General features: G+C 40.4%; 1 protein-coding gene across 1 annotated transcript in view; it reads right to left on the bottom strand.

Moving 5' to 3' along the window:
* The window catches only part of plcg2 (phospholipase C, gamma 2), a 189,706-nt gene that overhangs the window by 33,905 nt on the left and 132,376 nt on the right, over positions 1-23,425 (bottom strand). Inside the window, exons 16-24 of the mRNA XM_048606015.1 lie at positions 22,899-23,080; positions 19,198-19,398; positions 16,875-16,994; positions 16,594-16,774; positions 15,741-15,806; positions 10,986-11,089; positions 9,948-10,044; positions 8,851-8,917; positions 7,998-8,158 (exon numbers count right to left, since the gene is read on the bottom strand). Of these exons, the coding sequence (XP_048461972.1) occupies positions 7,998-8,158; positions 8,851-8,917; positions 9,948-10,044; positions 10,986-11,089; positions 15,741-15,806; positions 16,594-16,774; positions 16,875-16,994; positions 19,198-19,398; positions 22,899-23,080 (1,179 nt within the window). The remainder of the gene's footprint in view (positions 1-7,997; positions 8,159-8,850; positions 8,918-9,947; positions 10,045-10,985; positions 11,090-15,740; positions 15,807-16,593; positions 16,775-16,874; positions 16,995-19,197; positions 19,399-22,898; positions 23,081-23,425) is intronic.

Here is a 23,425-nt window from a genome sequence, read left to right on the forward strand (position 1 = left end):
TGGAAGGTGTGAGAGAAATGGGTGTGAGGATGATAGGGGGTGGAGGCAAGGGTGGAAGGTGTAAGGGAAAAGGTGTGATAGGGGGTGAGAAAGTAGGGTAAAGGGGAGACTAAAGCAGTCAGCAGATTCATCTGTGCTACTGGCTGCTTTGAAAGAACCAGAACAAAATTTGCTTGGGAACAAAAGTGGGCCACTTAACACACCCACTTATACCTCAGCTCATCTCCACTTTCTGCTAGGGCTTGCTGCCAGCTTCCAGACTAGTGAATCCCCAGAAGATCCCACTTGTATGTTTTCTTGGTCCTGAAGCAGGATTGCACAATGTGATTACTTCTGCCGCCTGTTTCCTGCCTCCGACATGAAAATCCATCCCAGAGCCGTTCAATGTATGGATCAGATTTCCAGCTAGAATAATGGAAGTGAATACCTTGAAATACTTTAAAAGGCGACTGAGCAGGCAGGACCTTTTGAAGCTTCTTGGAAGGCTTCGCAGCATACTTTGGCTAACCAAATGTGAAAACCAGTCTGGATTTCCAGCCCTAACCGCTATCTATTGGTAAATATTAGACAGTGTATGCGGTCCTCAGTAAGAAAAAAATCATGTAAAACAAGGAATAATTCTGCGGATGATGAAATAAAAGCAGTAAATTCAGGAGAAAACCAGCAGTTCTGTCAGGATTCGTGTGCAGAGAAACACAGTAAATGCTTTGAGCACAAAGGCTCTTTGTTATTTTAAATCATGGTTGATTGTACTATTTCAGACTATTAAACTACTTACCAAAAATTACTATTTAGCCTCACAGGTTAAGAATGATCACTTGGTAATTTCCGTGAAGGACTGGACAGTCAGCTTGCCCTTACTAAACCTAAATGACTATCAACAAACCAGTGCTACATTGGAAATGCATTGGCTCACAGCAAGGCTGCTGCCCTAAGCTTGACATGTACGCTCCAGCCATCAGGAGATGCGTTAATGCCAGATTCATCAACCACACTCACAAGGTAGTGCAGAACATCACCCAGGCACAACGCACTGCCTTCCGTGCCCTCAACACCAATCGCAACATTGTCATCAAACCAGCAAACAAAGGAGGAGCCACTGTCATACAGAATTGAATGGACTACTGCAAAGCAGTGAACAAACAACTGAGCAAATAGAAATATTACAGACAACCCTACCCACCGATCCAACCAAAGAACTCACCCATCAACTCAACAGACTAATCAAGACTTTTCATCCAGACCTTCAGAGTACCCTATGCACTCTCAACCCACGTACTTCTTGCGTAGGGGACTTCTACTGCCTTCTGAAGATACACAAAGCCAACACACCTACACGTCCCATCGTATCAGGTAATGGGAGCCTGTGTGAGAACCTCTCTGGTTATGTCCAGAGCATCTTAAAACCCATTGTACAGGGAACCCCTAGCTTTTGTCGCGACACTGCAGATTTCTTACAGAAAGTCAGCACCCATGGACCAGTCGAAGAGGGAGCATTCCTCGTCACAATGGACATTTCGGCACTTTACACGATGATAACATCGCCGCAAAAACCTCAGCACTCAATACTAACAACTGCCAATTTCTGGACACCATCCTACAATTCATCTGCTTCATCCTCGGCCACAATGTCTTCACCTTTGACAACCAGTTCTTCATCCAGACTCACGGAACAGCCATGAGGACAAAATTTGCACCCCAATAAGCCATCATTTTCAAGCACAAGTTCAAGCAAGACTTCTTTGCTGCACAGGACCTCCAACCAACACTTTACACTAGATATTTTGATGACATTTTCTTCCTTTGGACTCATGGCGAAGAATCACTGAAACAACCACATAGCGATACTAACAAGTTTCATCCCACCATCAGACTTACCATGGACTACTCTTCAGAATCAGTCTTATTCTTGGACACATGCATCTCCATCAAGGATGGACACCTCAACAGCTCACTCTACTGCAAGCCCATGGATAACCTCACGATGCTGCACTTCTCTAGCTTCCACCCTAAACACATTAAAGAAGTCATCCACTACAGACAAGCCCTACACGTACACAGGATTTGCTCAGGTGAGGAGGAAACCGACAGACACCTGAAGGTTTTGAAGGATGACCTCATAAGAACGGGATATGATGCTCAACCCATTGACCACCAGTTCTGATGTGCTATAGCGAAAAACTGAATTTGACCTCTTCAGAAGACGAATGCAGAACAAGATGGATAGAGCACCCTTCGTCGTCCAGTACATTCCCGGAGTGGTGATACTATGCCATGTTCTTTGCAGCCTTCAACATGTCATCAATGATGATGAGCATCGCACCAACATCATTCCTAAACCTCCTCTTCTCGTCTCATCTCCGCCAAACTTTAAACAGACCATTGTTTGCAGCAAACTACCCAGCCTTCAGGACAACATCAACCACAACACCACATAACCCTGCCATGGCAACTTCTGCAGGACATGTCAGATCATCGACATGGATACTGCAATCACACATGGGAACACAACACCCACCATGCACAAGGCAGGTACTCATGTGACTCTGCCAGTGTTGTCTGTCTATCTCATACACTCCAGGCAAGCTTGCCCCAAAGCATGGTATATTCGCGAGAGCATGCAAAAGCTACAACAGATGAATGGACACCGTGCAACAATTGCCAGACAGGAATGTTCCCTCCCAGTCAGGGAACTCTACAGCAGTCAAGGGCATTCGGCCTCCGATCTTCATATAAGCATCCTTCAAGGCAGACTTCTAGATACACAACAACGCAGAATCGCCAAGCACAGACAGATAGCCAAGTTCCATACCATGAAGATGGCCTCAACTGTGATCTTGGATTCATGTTGCGGCTACAGGCCACCCCACTACACTTTGCTGTATCTGTAAAATCTTTCTTACTGTCCTGTTTTGATAGCATCACTTTGATAAATTGTTGTGGATCTCTCCACCTTATTTAGTTTGCACAGTTTTGAATTACTTATTACTTTGGTTAGACCCTTGGCATGTGACTCTTATACTTACCATGTTATTCCAGCCATTTAGTTTGTCTCCAGCACCTCCTTATTTTTAATTTTTTGTAATTATCTCTCTGCCTCACTTAACCGGTTTATAGGTCATCCCTTTGCTGGTTATTCAGCTGTTGACACTTTACTCACCGTATAACACTCTCAGCCACCTGCAGAGACTTATTATCTGATAATCCACTCACACCAGTTGTATGATCTCTCTGCCCTTGATCCCTCTGCCTACAATCTCTGGGTCGGTGTGCTCTGTTCTCTCACTGCATCTGACGAAGGGGCTGTGCTTCAAAAGCTTGTGATTTCAAATAAACCTGTTGGACTATAACCTGGTGTGTGACTTCTGACTTTGTCCACCCCAGTCCAACACCGGCACCTCCACATCATGGGAAATGCAGGAATAGGGTAGTGGGGTGGGTCTGGGTGGGATGCTCTCTGGAAGGTCAGTGGCAGGAGTCTGGGAGGAAGTGCGAGGGCAGCCTGGGAAGGTAAGCTTTTCGATTATAAAATTCTTACCTCGCATGACTGCGGCCTTTCAGTTGTTTCAGCGGCGGGAGTCCGGGAGGAAGCGCGAGGGCAGCCTGGGAAGGTAAGCTTCCACCCAATAAATTTGGGAGTTAACTAATACCCGAGACACTACACGCGTAGTGTCTCCCACCCTTCCACTTCCTCTAACCTAATAATAACGACTAAGTGTGGTGAGCAGGTAAGCTATTTGCATTTTCTTTCCTCATCTCTTTGTTATCTTTCGGGGTGGTCACCCAGACGCCAAATCCTCTGGGAGCGGGTCGGAAGGCAAAGCCGGAGTCTGTTTGAGTATATAACGGAGTAAACTTACTGGTGCAGAGAACACTGTGAAACTAAACAAAAACTAATTAGTTTTAAATAATTAACTAAGTAGAGATGGCAGGCCAGGTGATGTGTTGTAGCTGTATGATGTGGGAGCTAGCTGATCCCATTGAGAACGGCAGTGACCACATCTGCAGCGAGTGTTGGCTGCTTGAGGAGCTCAGGCTCAAAATTGATGAGCTGGAATCCGAACTCCAAACACTGTGGCACATCCAGGAGGGGGAGAAATACCTGGATACTGTGTTCCAGGAGACAGTCACACTTGGTAGATTAACTAATGTTAATTCAATCAGCGGGCAGGGACAGCAGTGTGTGACTGCGAGTGAGGTAGGCAGAGGGACCCTGCAGACAGGAATACAGGAGCCGCAGCCCTTGACATTGTCCCACAGGTATGAGGCACTTGCTCCCTGTGTGGATGAGGAACAGGGATGCAGGAAGGATGAGTCAACTGACCATGGCACCATGGTCCAGGATACCATTCAAGAGGGGGGAGCAAAAAAACAGATTGGAGTTGTAGGGGATTCCATCATCAGGGGGATAGACAGTATCCTTTGCGAGCAGGATAGAGAATCCCGCATGGTGTGTTGCCTGCCCGGTGCCAGGGTGCAAGACATCTCTGACTGGCTTGAGAGGATACTAGAGAGGGAGGGGGAGGATTCAGTTGTTGTGGTCCACGTAGGTACCAACAACATAGGCAGGACTAGGGAAAAAGACCTGTTTCGGGATTATGAAAAGCTAGGAACAAAATTAAAAAACAGGTTTTCAAGGGTCATAATCTCTGGATTGCTGCCCGAGCCATGTGCAAATTGGCATAGGGAGGCGAGGATCAGGGAAGTAAGCAAGTGGCTAAAAGAGTGGTGTGGGAAAGAGGGTTTCCTTTTCATGGGGCACTGGCATCAGTTCTGGGACAGGAGGGATCTATACCACTGGGATGGACTCCACCTGAGCAGGGTGTTCTGGCGAAAACTGTAAATAGGGTGGTTAATAGGACTTTAAACTAGTAAGTAGGGGGGAAGGGAGAAGTGAGCGTAGAGGGAGAAAAACAATTAATGTAAGGCAAAGCAGCAGGTTAGCAGGTGACGAGGAAGCTTCAACTCCATTGAAAATTAGGAAAAAAGTTAAAGGGAAGGAGAACTCAAGAGCTGTTAGTAATGGAGGTAATAGGACCCAAAAAGAAGGTGCAAAAACTGGCATAAGGGCACTTCATCTGAATGCTCGGAGCGTTTGAAAAAAGGTGGATGAGTTGATGGTGCAAATCATGGCAAATGGGTATGATTTAGTGGCCATTACAGAGACATAGTTACAGGATGGTCATGACTGGGAGTTAAATATCCAGGGGTATCAAACTGTTCGGAAGGACAGACAGGAAGGTAAGGGAGGTGGTGTTGCTCTGATTTTTAAGGATGATATCAGGGCGGTCGTGAGAGATGATATAGGTTCTACTGAACAAAACGTTGAATCCATTTGGGTGGAAATTAGGAAAAGCAGGGAGAAGAAGTCACTGATAGGTGTGGTCTATAGGCCACCAAATAATGACATCGTGGTGGGGGGGGCAATAAACATAGAAATAGCTAATGCATGTAAAAATGGTACAGCAGTTATCATGGGGGATTTTAATCTACATATCGATTGGTCAAACCAGGTCGGTCATGGTAGCCTTGAGGAGAGGTTCATAGAACGCATCCGCGATAATTTCCTTGAACAATATATAAAGGAACCTACGAGGGAGCAAGCTATCCTAGATCTACTCCTGTGTAATGAGACAGGAATAATTAATGATCTCACAGTTAGGGATCCTCTCGGAAGGAGCGATCATAGTATGGTTGAATTTAAAATACAGATGGAGCGTGAGAAGGTCAAATCCAGTACCTATGTCCTGTGCTTAAACAAAGGAGACTATGAAGGAATGAGGAAGGAGTTAGCTAAGGTAGAATGGGAGCAAAAACTTTATGGTGGGTCAATTGAGGAACAGTGGAGGACTTTCAAAACAATTTTTCACAGTGCTCAGCAGAAGTATATTCCAGTGATAAGAAAGAACTGTAGGAAAAGAGAGAGCCAGCCATGGATGTCTAAGGAAATAAAGGGAAGTATCAGATTGAAAAAAAACACATACAAAAAAGCAAAGAGTAGTGGGAAACTAGTAACTGGGAAATCTTTAAAGGCCAACAGAAAGCCACAAAAACAGTTATAAAGAAAAGTAAGATGGATTATGACAGTAAACTAGCTCAGAATATAAAAACAGGCTGCAAAAGTTTCTATAAATATGTAAATCGTAAAAGGGTGGCGAAGGTAAACGTTGGTCCTTTAGAGGATGAGAAGGCCAATTTAATAACTGGGAATGAGGAAATAGCCGAGACATTAAACAGTTATTTCGTGTCGGTCTTCACAGTGGAAGACACAAATAACATGCTGAAAACTAATGGCAAGAAGGTTATAGCAGGTGAGGACCTAGAAACTATCATTATCACTAAGGAGGCAGTGCTGGGCAAACTAATGGGGCTAAAGGTAGACAAGTCTCCTGGCTCTGATGAAATGCATGCCAGGGTCTAAAAGAGGCGATGGGGGAAATAGCAAATGCACGAGTAATTATTTACCAAAATTCACTGGACTCTGGGGTGGTTCCCGCAGATTGGAAAACAGCCAATGTGACGCCACTGTTTAAAAAAGGAAGTAGACAAAAAGCAGGTAACTACAGGCCAGTTAGCTTAACTTCGGTAGTGGGGAAAATGCTTGAATCTATCATTAAGGAAGAAATAGCAAGACATCTGGATATAAATTGTCCCATTGGGAACACCCAGCATGGGTTCATGAAGGGTAAGTCATGTTTAACTAATTTGGTGGAATTCTTTGAGGACATTACTTGCATGGTGGACAATGGGGAACCTGTGGATGTGGTGTATCTGGGTTTCCAGAAGGCATTTGACAAGGTGCCACACCAAAGGCTGCTACATAAGATAAAGTTGCACGGTATTACAGGTAATGTATTGGCATGGATAGAGGATTGGTTGACCAGTAGAAAGCAAAGAGTAGGGGTAAATGGGTGGATCAGTGTTGGAATCTCAATTGTTTACAAGATGATTTGGAGTTGGGGACTAAGTATGGTTTGTCAAAATTTGCAGGTGACACTAAGGTGAGTGGTCGAGCAAAGTGTGCAGAAGACACTGAAAGTCTGCAGAGGGATACAGATAGTCTAAGTGAGTGAGCAAAGGTCTGGCAGATGGAGTACAATGTTGATAAGTGTGAGGTCATCCATTTTGGTAGGAATAACAGCAAAATGGACTATGTCTTAAATGGTAAAAAATTGCAGCACGCTGCTGTGCAGAGGGACTTGGGTGTCCGTGTGCATGAATCGCTAAAAGTAGGACTGCAGGTGCAGCAGGTAATTAAAAAGGCATGGAATTTTGTCTGTCATTGCTCAAGGGATGGAGTTTAAAAACAGGGAGGCTATGCTGCAGCTGTATAGGGTCCTGGTGAGGCCACACCTGGAGTACTGTGTGCAGTTTTGGTCTCCTTACTTGAGAAGAGATATACTAGCACTGGAGGGGGTGCAGAGGAGATTCACTCGGTTGATTCCAGGGTTAAGAGGGTTGGATTATGAGGAGAGACTGAGTAGACTGGGATTATACTCACTGGAATTCAGGAGAATGAGGGGAGATCTTATAGAAACATATAAGATTATGAAGGGAATAGATAAAGTGGAGGCAAGAAGGTTATGTCCGCTAGCAGGTGAAACTAGGACTAGAGGGCACCGCCTCAAAGTAAAGGGAAGCAGATGTAGGACTGAGGTCAGGAGGAACTTCTTCACTTCTTCTTCCACTTCTGTGGAATTCCCTGCCCAGTGAAGCGGTTGAAGCTACCTCACTGAATGTTTTTAAGGTAAGGCTAGATAAATTTTTGAACAGTAAAGGAATTAAGGGTTATGGTGAGTGGGCGGCTAAGTGGAGCTGAGTCTCAAAAAGATCAGCCATGATCTTATTAAATAGCGGGGCAGGCTCGAAGGGGCCAGATGGCCTACTCCTGCTCCTAGTTCTTATGTTCTTATGAACTCAATAGGCCAAATGGCCTGCTTCCACACTGTAGGGATTCTATTTTACCAAAGAAAAATAAATATTTGCCCGAGACATACCTGGACGAGTTTTTTCTGAGAACACTGTACCACTTCATGGTACCATGAAAACATTTCTTCCAATGAGTCCGTAGCAACATCAAGAGTTGGTGCATCCGGGGGCACTTCTGGTTGAATAGTAAACACGTATGCCATTCCCTGCATCCCATTTGCCTGTTTGACTATTTTTAAAGCAAAGAAACATTTCAACTTTCACAATGTCCTTCCAAGCCATTAGAACAAAGAAATAAAGACAAACAAACAAATTACTTAGATTAGGCCACAGCTGGAGTACCGTGTGGAGTTCTGGTTGCTTCACTATTGGAAAGATGTGATGGCACTGGAGGGGTTGCAGAGAAGATTCACCACGGTGTTGCCTGGGATGGAGCATTTTAGTTATGAAGAGAAGCTGGATAGGCTCGCGTTGTTTTCTTTGGAACAGAGAAGGCTGAGTGTGGGCCTGATTGAGGTCTTTAAGGTCATGAGGGGCTTACACAAGATGGATAGGAAGCAGCTGTTGCCCTTAGTTGAAGGGTCAATAACAACAGGACACAATTTTAAGGTGAAAGACAGGACGTTTAGAGGGGATTTGAGGAAAAAAATGTTTTCACCCATGGTTGGTAGGAATCTGGAATGCACCACCTGGGAGGGTAGTTTGGGTGGGAAACTTCACAACCTTTAAAAAATACTTGATGAACACTCAATGTCATTGTATTACAGTGCTGGAAAGTGGGACTAGTGTAGATTTAGAGTAACTTTGTCATTGCAGACTCAATGGGCCAAAGTGCCTCTTCTGTGTAGTATCATTTTATGATTTTTTATGAAACAATTGCATGATTCCATCGTGGTAACCCATTACACAGCTCAGACGTACCAACAGAACACTTGGCAAGTTCCACAATTCCTCTGCATATTACTCCTAGGGGGTTATCTTCTGTTATCTGAATAAAATAAACAAATAAGGTCGAGGATTATACCTCCAAATGGATTAAAACCAGTTTGAGAGCATTATTATTAGAAGCTGTTTGAAGTTGGAGTATAATGATGATGAAATAATAGCAATGGAAATAAATCAACGGAAATAAATATAAAGAACAATCCTGTAGTGATTGTAACAAGGGCAGCCAGGTGGACTTCAGTAGAATATGAGGGTGGCACAGTGGCTCAGTGGTTAGCACTGCTGCCTCACAGTGCCAGGGTTCAATCCCAGCCTTGGGTGACTGTCTGTGTGGAGTTTGCATGTTCTCCTCATGTCTGCATGGACTTCCTCTGGCTGCTCTGCTTTCCTCCCACGGTCCAAAGATGTCCAGGTTAGGTGGATTGGCCATGCTAAATTGCCCATAGTGTCCAGGGATGTATAGGTTAGGTGGATTAGCCACAGGAAATGCAGGATTACAGGGATAGGGTAGGGGGGTGAGTCTGGGTGGCTTGCTCTTTGGAGGGTTGGGCCAAATGGCCAAATGGCCTGTTTCTACACTGTAGGGATTCTAAGATTCTATGAAATATGAGCCCCCTGATTGGGGCTATTAATCTGGTGCAATCAGGGAGCCCTGGCTGACAGATCTAAGCAGGAGTGTCAGAGATTCTGTTCACTCTGAGAGCTGGCTCTGAGGAAGCTAAATCAGTGTCATGGACTTTGCATGGTGACTTCGTGACAGGGATACTGGCCTCTGTGGAGTTATTTCAGATCCATTTTCAGGATAACACTGACTTAATTGAACAGCCCATTAATCAACCCATAACTAAATATTTTTTATAAACGTCTGACTTACAAACTCAATCCCACATAGGGATGTAATTATAAATACCCAACATTGGAACATATCCTGTACTTATGAACGGCAGCTTTATATTGTCCTGCACTATGTTCTGACCTGCTTATAAATTAACTTGCGATCGGATTCAGGAACAGAATCCGTTCGAATACCAGGGACTGCCTGTAAATACAATTACTGAACAAATAAAACATACCTGGTTGTTAAAGTCTTCCTGGCTTTCAGTAACTATTTCTTCCACATAATTGGCTGGAAAAAACTTTTGTATTTGGTCTCCGTAATCCCCCTGCCACCTAAACGTATCAGATATATAGAATTATAGAATTTCTTCAGAAAAGCTATTGTTTTAATATTTTCTTAACATTGGGTTTGCTGAATGAAAATAGAATAAGTCTCAGAATAAAAGGAGGACTTGTTTCACTCAGAAGCTGGTGAATGTTTTGGAATTTGTTACTCTAGAAGGGTGCTGGAGTTCAGTCACTAAGTGAGTTTAAAAGAAAAACTGATAGGTTCCTAGTTACTAAACACATCAAGGGACACGGGTAGAGTGTGTGAATATGGCATTCAGGTAGATCATCAGCCATGTTGGAGCAGATTCAATGGGCTGACGGGTCTACTTCTGCTCCAGTGTTCCTAACTATTCAGTCAGTGACCTTTATTATGTTATCTGTCGGTGAGCTCTGATATCAACTAACCATTAATGTAAGTGTTTATCTATCTGAACAAGAAATCTTAACACATCAGAATTAGCGAAGACCTAGAGTCATTTCAAATAGTTTGGGGAATATCTTAAACCAGCACAACAAAGTTTTTTAGTTATGATAAAGTTAAGATAGAGGTCCAAGGCCCACAAAGGAATTGAAAATGAAATTGAGAATAAATCTGCTTAAGAGAATAGCCATAATTTGAGTTCCAATGTGGCATGCTGTGCCTTCAAACTTATATCACAGATTGGTAAAGTGAAGGCTGTATCATAGAGAACTATTGAACAAGATAATGGAACCCAAAGTATAAACATTGTATGTCTAGAGTCTATGAGAAATTATCATTGAGAGGTTTACACAAGGACATGTTTGATTTACAGGAAGTAAGAATGAGCTACAAATACGTCTTACCACACATGATGATCCTAACTTACTGTTTTCCTCTTTGTTTAACTTTCATTCCTTAAAGTATATGGATAGAATAATCTAACAAATAATTATCTCTGATACTGACAGAAAAAATATCTCACCATCCTTGATCATGTTTTTTGACATTGTAGATGATGGCACCTCTAGGGAAAGACAACTCATCTTGTTGTTGACTCTGGTATTGATACAAAGCTTTCACTGAACCCTTTGAATTAAGAAATGAATTGTTAACTGCTTCATAGAAATTTAAATACAAATAAGTCCACTGTTTATTATTAGAGTATAAGCTATAAAATTAATACTTTAATTATAAAAGGAAAGAGCAGAAGCCTTCCCTTTAAATATCACGTTTATATACAGATTATGGAAGTGTTGTCAATTTACTTAAAATTGCAATGAGCAATGTAACATCCTAGCAAGTTGCAAAATTCAAAATATTAATTAATAATATTAGTTAGTGTACACATTGGTTAAAAAGTAATGCTTCATATTTCTCCTCAATTCAATTTGTTGTTGTCTACAATTACACCACTGACAATCATACTGAGAAGAAACCCAAATTCACATTTATCTATCTTAGCTTGTGATCTGCTCCTGAACTCAATACATTAATACACACCACAAGGGCAAAGTTTTACCCAGCCATCAATTTTTCAGACCTGGTTCAATGCAGGGGTCAAATTATTTTTGTTTTTTGAATGTTCCTTTTGAGATTTCCTTGAGAGCTGCTTTTTGTTTTTCGGAGGTATTTTTTTCAGTCTCACTAACTCACTTATCATGTGATGCTGCAACATAGTAATAAGGAACGCTGTGGCCTAGTGGTATGATCACTGGACTATTGATTCAGGTAATGTTCTGGGGACCGGGTTCAAATCCTGCCACAGCAGATGGTGGAATTTGAGTTCAATAAAAATCTGGAATTAAAAATCTAATGGTGACCATAAATCCATTGTCAATTGTCAGCAAAAAAAACCCATCTGGTTCACCAATATCCTTCAGGGAAAGAAACTGCCATCCTTACCCCTGGTCTGGCTTACATGTGACTCCAGACTCACAGCATTGTGGCTGACTCTTAACTGCCTCTGGGGAATTAGGGATGGGCAATAAATGCTGGCCTAGCCACTGCCGCCCTCACCCCGTGAATGAATTAAAAAAAAGATATTCGATAAATATGTTGACATACAGGGTATTTGGATTTACACACAGGGCGAAATTAAATAGTTCAACAATATACTCCATAATTATCAACTGCCCATTAAACCTAAAGCCACAACACACAAGGGAAGCAGTAATTTGCTAGATACCCAGATATTTAAAGTGGGTCAAGATGACAGGCATATGTTATTTCATAACACAAAAACAGCCTGTGGTCTGTTTGGTATTCCAGGCATTTGGCAAATTTGGGCCTGATGTATTGGTTGGCAGTAGCCTTAAAAGAATGCCTTAGTGGGTGGCATGGGAGAAATGAGGATTGAGTGGTGGAGCAGCTAGTTGTGGAAGTGAGTTAGACATGGATAATAAGATAGATGAATGCATGAAAAAAGGTTATGATCTAAAAGGGGACAAGAGGAGATCAGAGGAGGGGATGAGGTGGCAGGGAAGTGATCAGGAGTGACCTGTGGTTTTAATGGGGAGCTGGGAGAAACATGCTTTCCCTTCCCTCTCCACATTCAATTACCTTTTAAAGATAAAGCCTGTTTGGTGACAGCATTGTTTCGGACACCTGTAGATCACCCAGTACCCACCCTTTTAGTTTTCAATGTGGTACATAAAACCGATATCAACTTGCTGCTGTTACAAAGTGCGAGTGGGGGGGGAGGTGATTGAACGCCTCTGATAATTAAAACCAAAATTGCCTTGTAATCTATTAAAGGATGTATGAAAAGTGGTATAACCTGCCTCTCAATTCTCCAATCTGTTATAAAGGAGAGATTGAATGAAATGAACTCCTGACAGTCACTCTATTATCAACAAGTAACAATTTATTTATCTAACTCTAACAGTGAACAAATTAACAGAACTGCTAACAAACCAAACAATTCCCCCTAAACTACTAACTATTCCTGCATAAAACGTAATTCTAATGGTATGCTGTTCTAATAGATATGAGTCTGACTTGCATAAATCAAATTAATTTAAAAAAAGATTAAAACTTAATCTCTTGAAATTATAGCCAGGATAAGTCTTTGGGAATGTTCTTTGCCTTCTCCACTATCCTCCAGTCAGGAACGCCTTCCTCCATCGAATTCTTGTGTCAAGAATATTAGCTAAGAGTGCCAAAGTACTTTATTTAGATGATGCTTACTCTGAGATCTTACAGATTTCTGTGAGAGCCAGTGATTTTCTCTTTCTTTAGTGCTGATGGCTGTTGAGAGCTGTTGTCTTAACAGATGACAGTATGCCCACACACCAATTTTCAAATGCCCTCTTGTTTTATACCCTTGATCACCTATTAATTTCTTATAATAGGATTGGTCCGAGGTTGTCAAAACTATCAGATTTAAATTTAACTGGGCTTTGGTATCTACTGCCTGCTCTAAATTAATTGGCTAAATTCAAAATCCAGTTGTCCTGGTAAAAATACTGCTTTGCCTGTTAACACTATAGCCTTTTGATACATTTCAATTTCAAGAACTCTTTGTGCATCCACTGCTGCCTGCATACATTTTTTTAATCTCCAAAAAAAAAATCATCTTTTAAAGGGACCACACACTCTTGCCCCCCCCCCCCCCCCAATCCCCACTTACAAACAAATTCTAGTGTCCTCCCTTACAATCCACAGGTACGCTACCCAATTTCACAACACAGCAAAATTTAATTTTGAGTAATTGTACTGTGATAATGAATAAATTTAAATCTATCTTTTTGCTCCCTCATCTTGATTATTTCAATGCTGACAGTTAATAACTGCGTCTAATAAAATTACATCTGCTTTGATGTTAAAAATTAGCCTGCAAGTGGATTAGCGTCAAAAAAATGGAATTTTATCACACTTCATAATGTAAGACTAATTACTTACTTGATTCTTAATTCTCAAAATTTTGTAATGGCTTACATTTTTAGTCAATACGAATTCACATTCTGAATGTTAGAATCAGGAAGACTGGACAGCTAGAAGATATGATGGATGATTTGGGGTTGAGTATACACTTGATGGACAGCTGTGTCATTCTTGCTTTATTGTGTGCAAATACCTCCTTGCAAACAGCCAGGGAATCAGAACCATTGTTTCAATGTGAAACTACTTTCCTGCTCAGCAAGTAATGTTGTTCTAACTCAGAAGTCATTACTGGCTTTAAATAAAAGCTTTCACTATATTATTACATTATTTTAAACAGAAATCCTTCTGATTGGCAATTAAACTAATTGTGAAATGGTATCTGATTTCACTTGAAACATGAACACAATATGATATTAAATTGGAAAGTGTTCAGAAAAGATTTACTAGGATATTGCTAGGAATGGAGGGTTTGAATTATAAAAATAGGTTGGATGGGCTGGAATTTTCTCCACTGGAACATAAGAGTTTGAGCGGTGACCTTATTGAGGTTTATAAAATCACAAAGGGCATAGATAAGGTGAATAGAAAGGATCTTTTCCTTAGGTGGGGCATTGAAAACTCGGGGCATATTTTTAAAGTGAGAGGCGAAAGTTTTAAAAAGCACATGAGGGCCAAATTTCTTATACAGAGAGTGGTTCATGTGTGGAAATTGGTGGAAGCAGGTACAGTTACAACATTGAAAAGACATTTGGATAAGTACATGAATTGGAAAGGTTTGGAGGGATATGGGCCAAATGCAGGAAAGTGGGACTGGTTTAGTTTGGGAACATTGTTGGCATGGATGAGTTGGACCAAAGGGTCTGTTTCTATGCTGTATGACTCTATGAATCTATGGTGCCAACACACAGCAGCTGTTCAGAAAACAGATGAGTTCATGTTTCACAGGTGACCTGTCAGCAAAACAGGTCTTTGTTTACTTAACCTTTTTTTCTAATCAACCTGTTCAGAAATGTTATTACGTACCCCTGGAACAGGTAGGGTTTGAACCCGGGCCTCCTGGTCCAAGGACACTACCACTGCATCACAAGTGGGTCCAATGGATCTTAGATGCTGTGTCATATCAGATAGTGTATCATGTACTTTCATTTAAAAAAAAAATGTTTTCTCTAAGAGTTGGGAGTACAAGACTTCTTCAGGGAAAATATATCCCTATTTGGCAGATAATCAATCTTCCAGAAGCTGGCAACAGCAGTGGATAAAGTCTGAGGGTTTCACACCAAGGATCAGAATTTCCCTTCATTCACTCTAGTTACTGGAGAAAATCTTTCACAAGAAGAATGTTCTGCTGTGATTTCGTAAACCAGATTCTGGGAAGTCACTGTACATGGAGATGCACGTATTTGAGTAGAATAATGACAGTAATAATTTAGGAATAGAGTTCTGCCTTGGGAATCTTACAAAACACATCAATCTCCTGCTGATATATTCTAGGTTTCTGGTAGCCAAAGTATGGGTATGCTGACTGGAGCTAATTGGTTGCAATGTATGCAGATTGCAGTGTAGTAGGGAACAATCAGCAGTTAGGAAATCTAATTTGAATCTAATGTTCTATTAACCTCCAAATTTTTCACAAACTGCTCAACATTTGTCTAAAATTTACTAGTGCTAAAGGGAATAACAACAAGTGAAGGAATCGAGGCTGTGGTAACATCAGAGAAGTACCCTATTACTGTTCTCAGGTTTTGGACAGAAGTCAGAAATTCCAGAAATAGGTTTTTGCTTTGAATCCTGTTCTTGCCGACTGAAATGATATTTATTTAATGCTTTAATAAGAACATCCATGTTTGAATCCTACCTGAACAGGTGCTAGTTCATTCGGGTCCACATAATTTATTCCATACAGACTGCCATAGTCTTTTTCCTGAAAGCAGACCAGAAGTTTCATTATGCAGAACATGTCGGATTGCAGAAAGGGTAGCTTCACGGGAATTTGGAGAGGCCTTCCTTTTACATTACAAACCTCAATGAAGACTAATCATTTGGCTTTAGTCCAAAATCATGAAGTGATTTCCCTTCCTCTTGAAATGACTAAAGTAAAACACAGTGCGGATCTAGACCAGGAAAACAGGCCAACCGATACCTGCCAGTAAAAATGCTATCAGCTCTTAATGACGGTGCACAGTCACACAAACCAGGGTCAGGTTCACAGAAACACCTTCTACTGGTGAATGATGGAATTCAGAAGCAAAAATGGCAAGTCTCAACTTGGGTATACATAATTCAAGTGAAATCTGGAGATTTTCGAAAATGGCTTGCCAGCCAGAAAACAGTCTTAAAATGCAAAGTCTCAACTACAAGGAATAACTAAACTGAAGTTATCCAGTTACTACATGTTTGAAGTTAAGATTTTATCTGAATGTCTTGTCTCCATTGATTATTGTTTTCAATAATATTGGCATCAAGCCAATAAAGGGAGCATTTCACAGATAAGCCTTCTTGAGAGAGAAGAGCAGTCTGTGGGGTTTGGACGGTTCCTTAACTTGACTGATATTCAACTAGTACTAAAGGCCCCCCGTAAACTGTAGAGTTTAAGGGCTTGATATTTCATCATTCTATCTGAAGTAGGAAGAAGATAATTAATAATGTTTCATAAAAGTGGATAAAAGGATTTGAATTCTTAATTAAAGGATAACAAAATAAATACCTACCACATTGTAACGCTCCAGCATCTTTTCTGTGACTGGGTAGCGCAGTTTCATTTTTCGATACAATGGATGTTTCCGATGATAATTGATAAGCTCCTCCAGACTGTCAAACTCTGCTGAGGTCCCCAGTATGTACTTTCCTTCTTCATAGTTAATGCGGCAATGTTTAACCTTACTTTCAGCTCTGAAGAAGACCACAAATTTAAAATGAAGTTTGGATTCTCCTTACACTGCCGAATATATATTTATTTTACATTATATTTAGCAATAGTTTGTAATCTTACCTGAAAGTAATGGCATATGAATTGGGATCATCTCGCTTTCGAACCAAAAAGGCTCCATCTCTAGGTATCCTCATAAGCATGTCCTCAGCTTCTCCTCGACTTAGATTTTTATAGTACCATCTGAAAGCACCACAAGAAAGAACATTGGTCTAGACTGCATGGTCAGCAACAAAGAAGCAGCACTCACAACTTAACCTCAAAGCAAACTGTCCACATTCTAAAGCACTAATTTTTCCTACTCAATCTCTAGGTAGGGATTTTGAGGCATCTGGCAAGTGACGTCATCAAGCAGGTTGGCAAGCGAATCATAATGAAGAATTCTCATAGACAGAAAGTTAAATGCGCAGTTATATCTCACATTTTCATCACTTTAATACCAAATAAAGATTGGGGTATCCATATGATATGAAAGCAGAAGTTAAAATATAAAATGAATGTTTTTTAAAAAAGTATATTAATTGTTCCTGTTATTAATTCACATTATATCAAAACATAATTATGGAATTTATTTCATGGAATGGAGGGAATGAAACTCCAGACCTGTAAATATAGTTTTCAAGGACAAAAACATTGTACAGTAGTAATTATGATTTGGTACAGCATTAAAAACTCATTTTTACCTCACTCAACAAGACTTCAATTTCACCTCATTCAATAAAGCAGAAAATTTTCAACTGTTTTTAAGGCAAGGATAAGATGTAACAGTGTGATGTTTATATCAAATCATTGATTCTGAGGCAATGCAACATGCAATCTGCAAAAACTGTAGAGGTACACACTGTTTCAGAGATTGTAGGAACTGCAGAAGCTGGATAATCTGAGATAACAAGGTGTAGAGCTGGATGAACACAGCAGGCCAAGCAGCATCAGAGGAGCAGGAAGGCTGATGTTTCGGGCCTAGACCCTTCTTCAGAAATGGCTTTCTGAGGCATCTGGCAAGATGCCAGCTCTACAACTTGTTATCTGAGGTACACACTGTGATGGAGTAAGGTATTGCTGACTGCTACTCCCAGTTTTCTGCTTCTTCCGATACATGTGTGGGCACCAGAAGTTGCTTTCAGTTTTTACACTATAATGACATAAATGCTGACAGCTTCACCATGATTACAATAGCAAATTCCAGGTCAATGTTGCATTCACAAGTCTGAGCGGTTCAAATGAGATCTGCATTGAAACAGGGTAACCAATCATATAACTTCAACCAATCAGTTTTTGGAAGTTCTAATTGCCAGGGCATGCAATGCACTGCCTGGAAATTTGTTTGGAGGCAGGTTCAACTAGGGCATTGGATGTTTGTTTTTGGACACTAATGGTGCGCAGGGATATGGGGAAATGGCAAGTGATTGGCACTAGATAATGAAGTTGGACTAGATAATAGGGCCAGTGTAATGTTCGGCTGAGTGGCCTCCATTTGTACTATAATAATTCTGTGATTCAAGGATATGATAAACAAATAGAAAAAGTCTGATTTTGGCTCCTTCACTATGAAAGCTACACTAGTTGTGTGCACAACGGAAAATTTTTCGTCTTTTATCTATTTCTCAAACGAAGGGTTTTCTGCATAAATTTGGTTAGGCTTACTATTTGCATATGCACAACTATTTTAAATAGTCACATCGCTTTGGCTTGGCCAGAATTGGTCAGTGAAGGTTCAAGTCTGACCAAAGTGATGCAATGAAAATTCTCTCTGTTGCTGTAATAGTTTCATGAAAACGTACTCAGAGGACCCATAGCTTAATCCTAGCTCATCAGAAGACTCTAGGAAATGTCTGTCTGAAACTTGGGAGTAAATTAGCAATAAAAGGCAAAGTATTGTGGATGCTGCAAATCTGAAACAATCACAGAGGATGCTGAATAAACTCAGAAAGTCTGACAGCGTCTGTGGACAGAGTTTTTTTGTGAAGAAGAGTCATGCTGGAGTTGAAACATTAAGTCTGCATTCTCTCCACAGATACTGCCAGGCCTGCTGTGTCTCTCCAAGATGCTCTGTGTTTGTACTAAATTAGCAAACTTGCTTATAAAGGCTACAAAGTGGCTACATGGAGAGACGTGATTTTTGCTTTTCATTTATAGACTTTAAAAGATTGCTATGTTTATACAGAAAGATTTTACAGACAATTTCAACCTGTGACTCAATATCTAAACTCAGGAATCAGTCACAAGCAGATTTTCCTTGTGACAGCTTGGTCTAGAAATGCAGCCCATGTTGTTGGAAAATAACGAAGTAACAAAATATTGTACACTTTCAATTTACATCCACAAATTGTATTGTTTTTCTCTATTCATGTGATGCTTAAATTGACGGCACAAATTTCTAACTTACTCTTGCAATTCATGAGGATTTGGGCTAGGTACTGCTTCAGTTAAACGCAATTCAAATTCACTGCATCGTAAAGGTGCATTCTGATAGTGTTGAACTAGATCATAGACGTTGTGGAAAGTTAAATTATCAGTCAAGAAATATTTATTGCTCTCTCCATCTGTGCTAGAACGAATGCGACAGTGCTGGACTCTCCCATTTCTCCTGTATAAATAAATGCAAAGAAAAGGTTAGAACATGCTACGAGGTTCTAATTTAAATTCAATCTTGTTTGAGCTCATGCAATTTTATCTCTGAATGTTGCTTCTTCCACGTTTTAGAGCCTCTCTGCATTATTTAGTAAATAACAGGGCAGCTAGGTTATTTACTCTAGCACTGCTCTGATAACATCTTCTTGGAGACATGTGCCTCAGGTGACTTGTGCTTTCATCTTGCAGCAAGGTTTAGGCTCTGTTCACCATCTGCAAATGACTATCGGCAGTCTAGATCTCACCATATGCACGGAATCAAGCTGAAGTCCTGAAAGTGCCTCAGTGTGATACAATACTAAAACGATCCAGTGATAAAGAAAGAACTTGTGTTTATATATTTACCTGTCACAGGCTCAGCATGTCCAAAACTGCTTCACAGTCAACAATGTATTTTCAAGTTGTCACCGTTTTAATGTAAAAAAACATGCAATTGGGCTGTCTGAGTCTGATTTATTTTGAGATAAAACTACATTCGAGCCTACATCATTAATTATGATAAGGAGATTAACTTTTCCAAGCCTTTTTTAATGTGTCATTTTTCATATATTTTCTCTCTACTGTATTCCAAACCTCTGAGAAGTTGCTGACACCTGCTGGCAACCTTTTGGTACTTCATGTTAAATTCAGCAAACATTGGACAGTGAAGAGTAAGTACCTCATTAAAGCTTGGTGTCCTTCTCAACCAACACATCCATGTGCAGTACTAGTCTGATCTGCAGCTGATCCTCAAAGTTAAGCAGTCACAGGTCCAAGCTAGTACATGGATGGAAGACTGCTTGGGAATACCAGGAGCAAGAGGCCAGGTGGTGCAGTGGTAGTGTCCCTCCCTCTAACCCAGGAAGCCCACCTACTTTGGAATTTTACAATAACCTCTCCAAACACGTTGGGTAGAAATTATCTACATGTGTACCTTTCCGTGGGCAGATTAGTTATCAGCAGCTGAATCTTGGCTAATATTTTCCTTCTTAGTCAACCATGTCCATTCCAGGAGATGCAAATTTAGTGAATAATAAAACAGGTGGCTCCTGCAGCATTGCACATCTTACATATTTATGCACAATCAAAGTCAAATTTAATATGTCAATTGGCTTCACTCTTTAAACTAAGTTCAGGTTTGAAATTTTTTATTCCCTGGACTCCCAGTTGTCTGTATCTTCATTTTTGATTTTTACAATTTGTAGGTTTGCTACTTGTCTCTTCCCATTTGATAGGGTGCCGTATAAAAGGTTATTGCACAAGGTAAGGTCACATGAGGTTAAGGGTAATTCAGTAGCTTGGACAGAGAATTGGTTAACCAACAGAAAGCAGTGAATCACGAGGAATTGGTCTTTTTCTGGTTGGTAAGATGTAATTAGCAGAATGTCACAGGGTTCGATCATTGAGTCCAAACTATTTATAGTCTGTATTAATGAATTGGATGCAGGTTAGAAAGTACTATAGCCGAATTTTCAGATGACACTCTAATAAGTGGAAAAGTAAGATGTAATGAAGAAGTAAGAAATTTGCAAATGGATAAGGTTGGTTAGGTGAACGGACCAAAATTTGGCAGATGAAGTTTAATATAGATATGTGTGAGGTTATCCATTTTGGTTGGTGGAATAGAAAGGCAACTTATTATCTAAATGGAGAGAAACTTTAGCATGCTTTGGTGCAAAGAGATCTGGGTGTCGCTGTGCATGTATCATAGAAAATTAGAATGTAGGTAAAGCAAGTAATAAGGAAAGCAAGACAACAAGGTGCAGAGCTGGATGAACACAGCAGGCCAAGCAGCATCATAGGAGCAGAAAGGCTGACGTTTCGGGCAATGAAATTTTGGCATTTATTGTTCAAGGAAAAGAGTATCAAAGTTGTAAATATTGCTGCAACTGTCCAAAGTATTAGTGAGACTGCAAGTGGAGCTTTTGACCTGAACTTTAGTTGCCTTACTTGAAGAGGGACATAATTGTATTGGACACAGTTCAAAGGAGGTTCACTAGATTGATTCCAGAGACAAACAGAGATTGAGCAGTTTTGACCTATAATCTGTGGAGTTCAGAAGAATGACATGAAATCTAATGAAGGTATGTAGGATGCTAATGGGAATTGACAAAGTAGACATGGAAAAGATGTTTCCTTATGTGCGGCAATCTTAGAACAAGAATTAATAGTTTTAGGATAAGGGGTTGCAGATTTAAGACAGAGATGAGGGGAAATCACTTAAAGGGTCATAAATCGATGGAATTCACTACCACAGAGTACAGTGGATGTCGGGACATTGAGTAAATTTGAGGAGAAGATAGACAGATTTTTAATTAGCAATGGGTTGAAAGGTTATGGAGAGCGAGCAGGAAAGTGGAGTTGAGGCTGAGATGGGATCAGCCATGATCATGGAGAAGGCTTAAGGGGCTCATTTGCTGCTCGTAGCTCTTATGTTCCCCAGCCACGGTCGGTATATTATTTATAAAATACATACATTTTTAATTTTCCTAACCATTTTCTAGAGAGATGTTTATTTTGTTGTTTTGCTTCATTCAGCCCAAAGCCAAGGGCCAGCAACATGTGAAGCGTATGTTCATTTTGAAACATTATGACATCTGTTTAAAACTGGGCAGATGTCAGCCAGCAAGGCAACCCGAGTCCTGGCTTCTATGTTGGATGTGGGAGACATATGTCATCCAAAAAACCTCAATACAGACCAGATATATTGTTAACAAATCAGGGAATCTTGAGTCAAGTAAAAAAATTGCATTGTTTGAATCTAGTTTGGGGTTTGTATTTTATGTTGGTGGATTTCTATCACTTATTTTCAAGTGTCTTTGGAAGGTTTTTTATTCCTTGTTTGGAATAGTATGGAAGTTTTCCCAGGGCTTGATATCAGGTGTCAAGTTGAGCTCCAAGTCTAAAACTCAGTGATCATTTCAAAAACAGAGGAATTGAGTGTGCAAACGTTCATGTCATAATGACCGTATTAAAGCAAAATAAATTTGCTTTCCTTTAATGTGTTTGCTCTCTCTTTTCATTTTCTCTTTTACACATTTTGGTCATTCCTTACTAAATTATGTACTCTCTTCTGGGTGGAAAAGAATCCCAATTTTCTATTGCAGTTTGATCATCCTGACCTTAACTCGACAGGCTCCAACTTTCATCTATTTCAGCCCCAGGATTCTAGCAACTTGTTGATGTAATGTTGCCTGCTAACAGTTTAAGAGCTTTTGTTCTTTTGTAATCCAGTATACCTCATTTAATAGTTTATTGCAATAATTTCAAACATTTCTGAAGATGCTGGTACAGAACTAGGGTAAAGCCAAGATTTAACATTTATCTAATTCTTCTATGTTTTAATATTTTATTTTATCCTATCTTCCCAACACTGGTAATTCACAAGCCATTTTTAATGTCACATTTTAAGCAATAATCTCCATTAAATAATATTAAAGAATAAAAAGGTTAATTTAAAACGCAGAATATCAGTACCAAAATGACAATGTGAAGTCTCCAGGGAATGTGTCGCTCTCACGGACCAAGAAAGTTCCATCTCGTCCACCTGTTTCCATACAAAACTCTTGGAGCAGCTTCTCTGCCCTCTGTCTGCCATCTTTCCCCATTTTCCCATGAAACCATTTCTCATTAAAGTGACGATCTGTGCTATTCAATGCCTAAATAAAACAGTTTTCATTACTAGTTTCCACAGATACAGTGTTGCTATGAAATGGCACTTATATTATGAAAGGTGTGGAACACAGAAATGGAAGGGATGTCAAAGATTTGAAAAGAATTCACAAAAGACCGAAAAGGATGCAAAAAAGAGTTACTGAAACCAGTACAAAGAATGAAGGTCTTTTAGTGATGCGACAAGAAATGGAAGTTCAATAGAAGAATTCAACATTTTGAAGGTTTTGCTGAAGTGAATATGGAAAAATGATTTCCCACTGATAGAAGGCTATTTAAGCAGAGGACACTGATTTTAGGGGATGTCAAACAAACCAGAGGAAACAGAAAGA

The sequence above is a fragment of the Rhincodon typus genome, chromosome 15 (genome assembly GCF_021869965.1).
Source record: "Rhincodon typus isolate 14 chromosome 15, sRhiTyp1.1, whole genome shotgun sequence".
Taxonomy (NCBI): Eukaryota; Metazoa; Chordata; class Chondrichthyes; order Orectolobiformes; family Rhincodontidae; genus Rhincodon; species Rhincodon typus.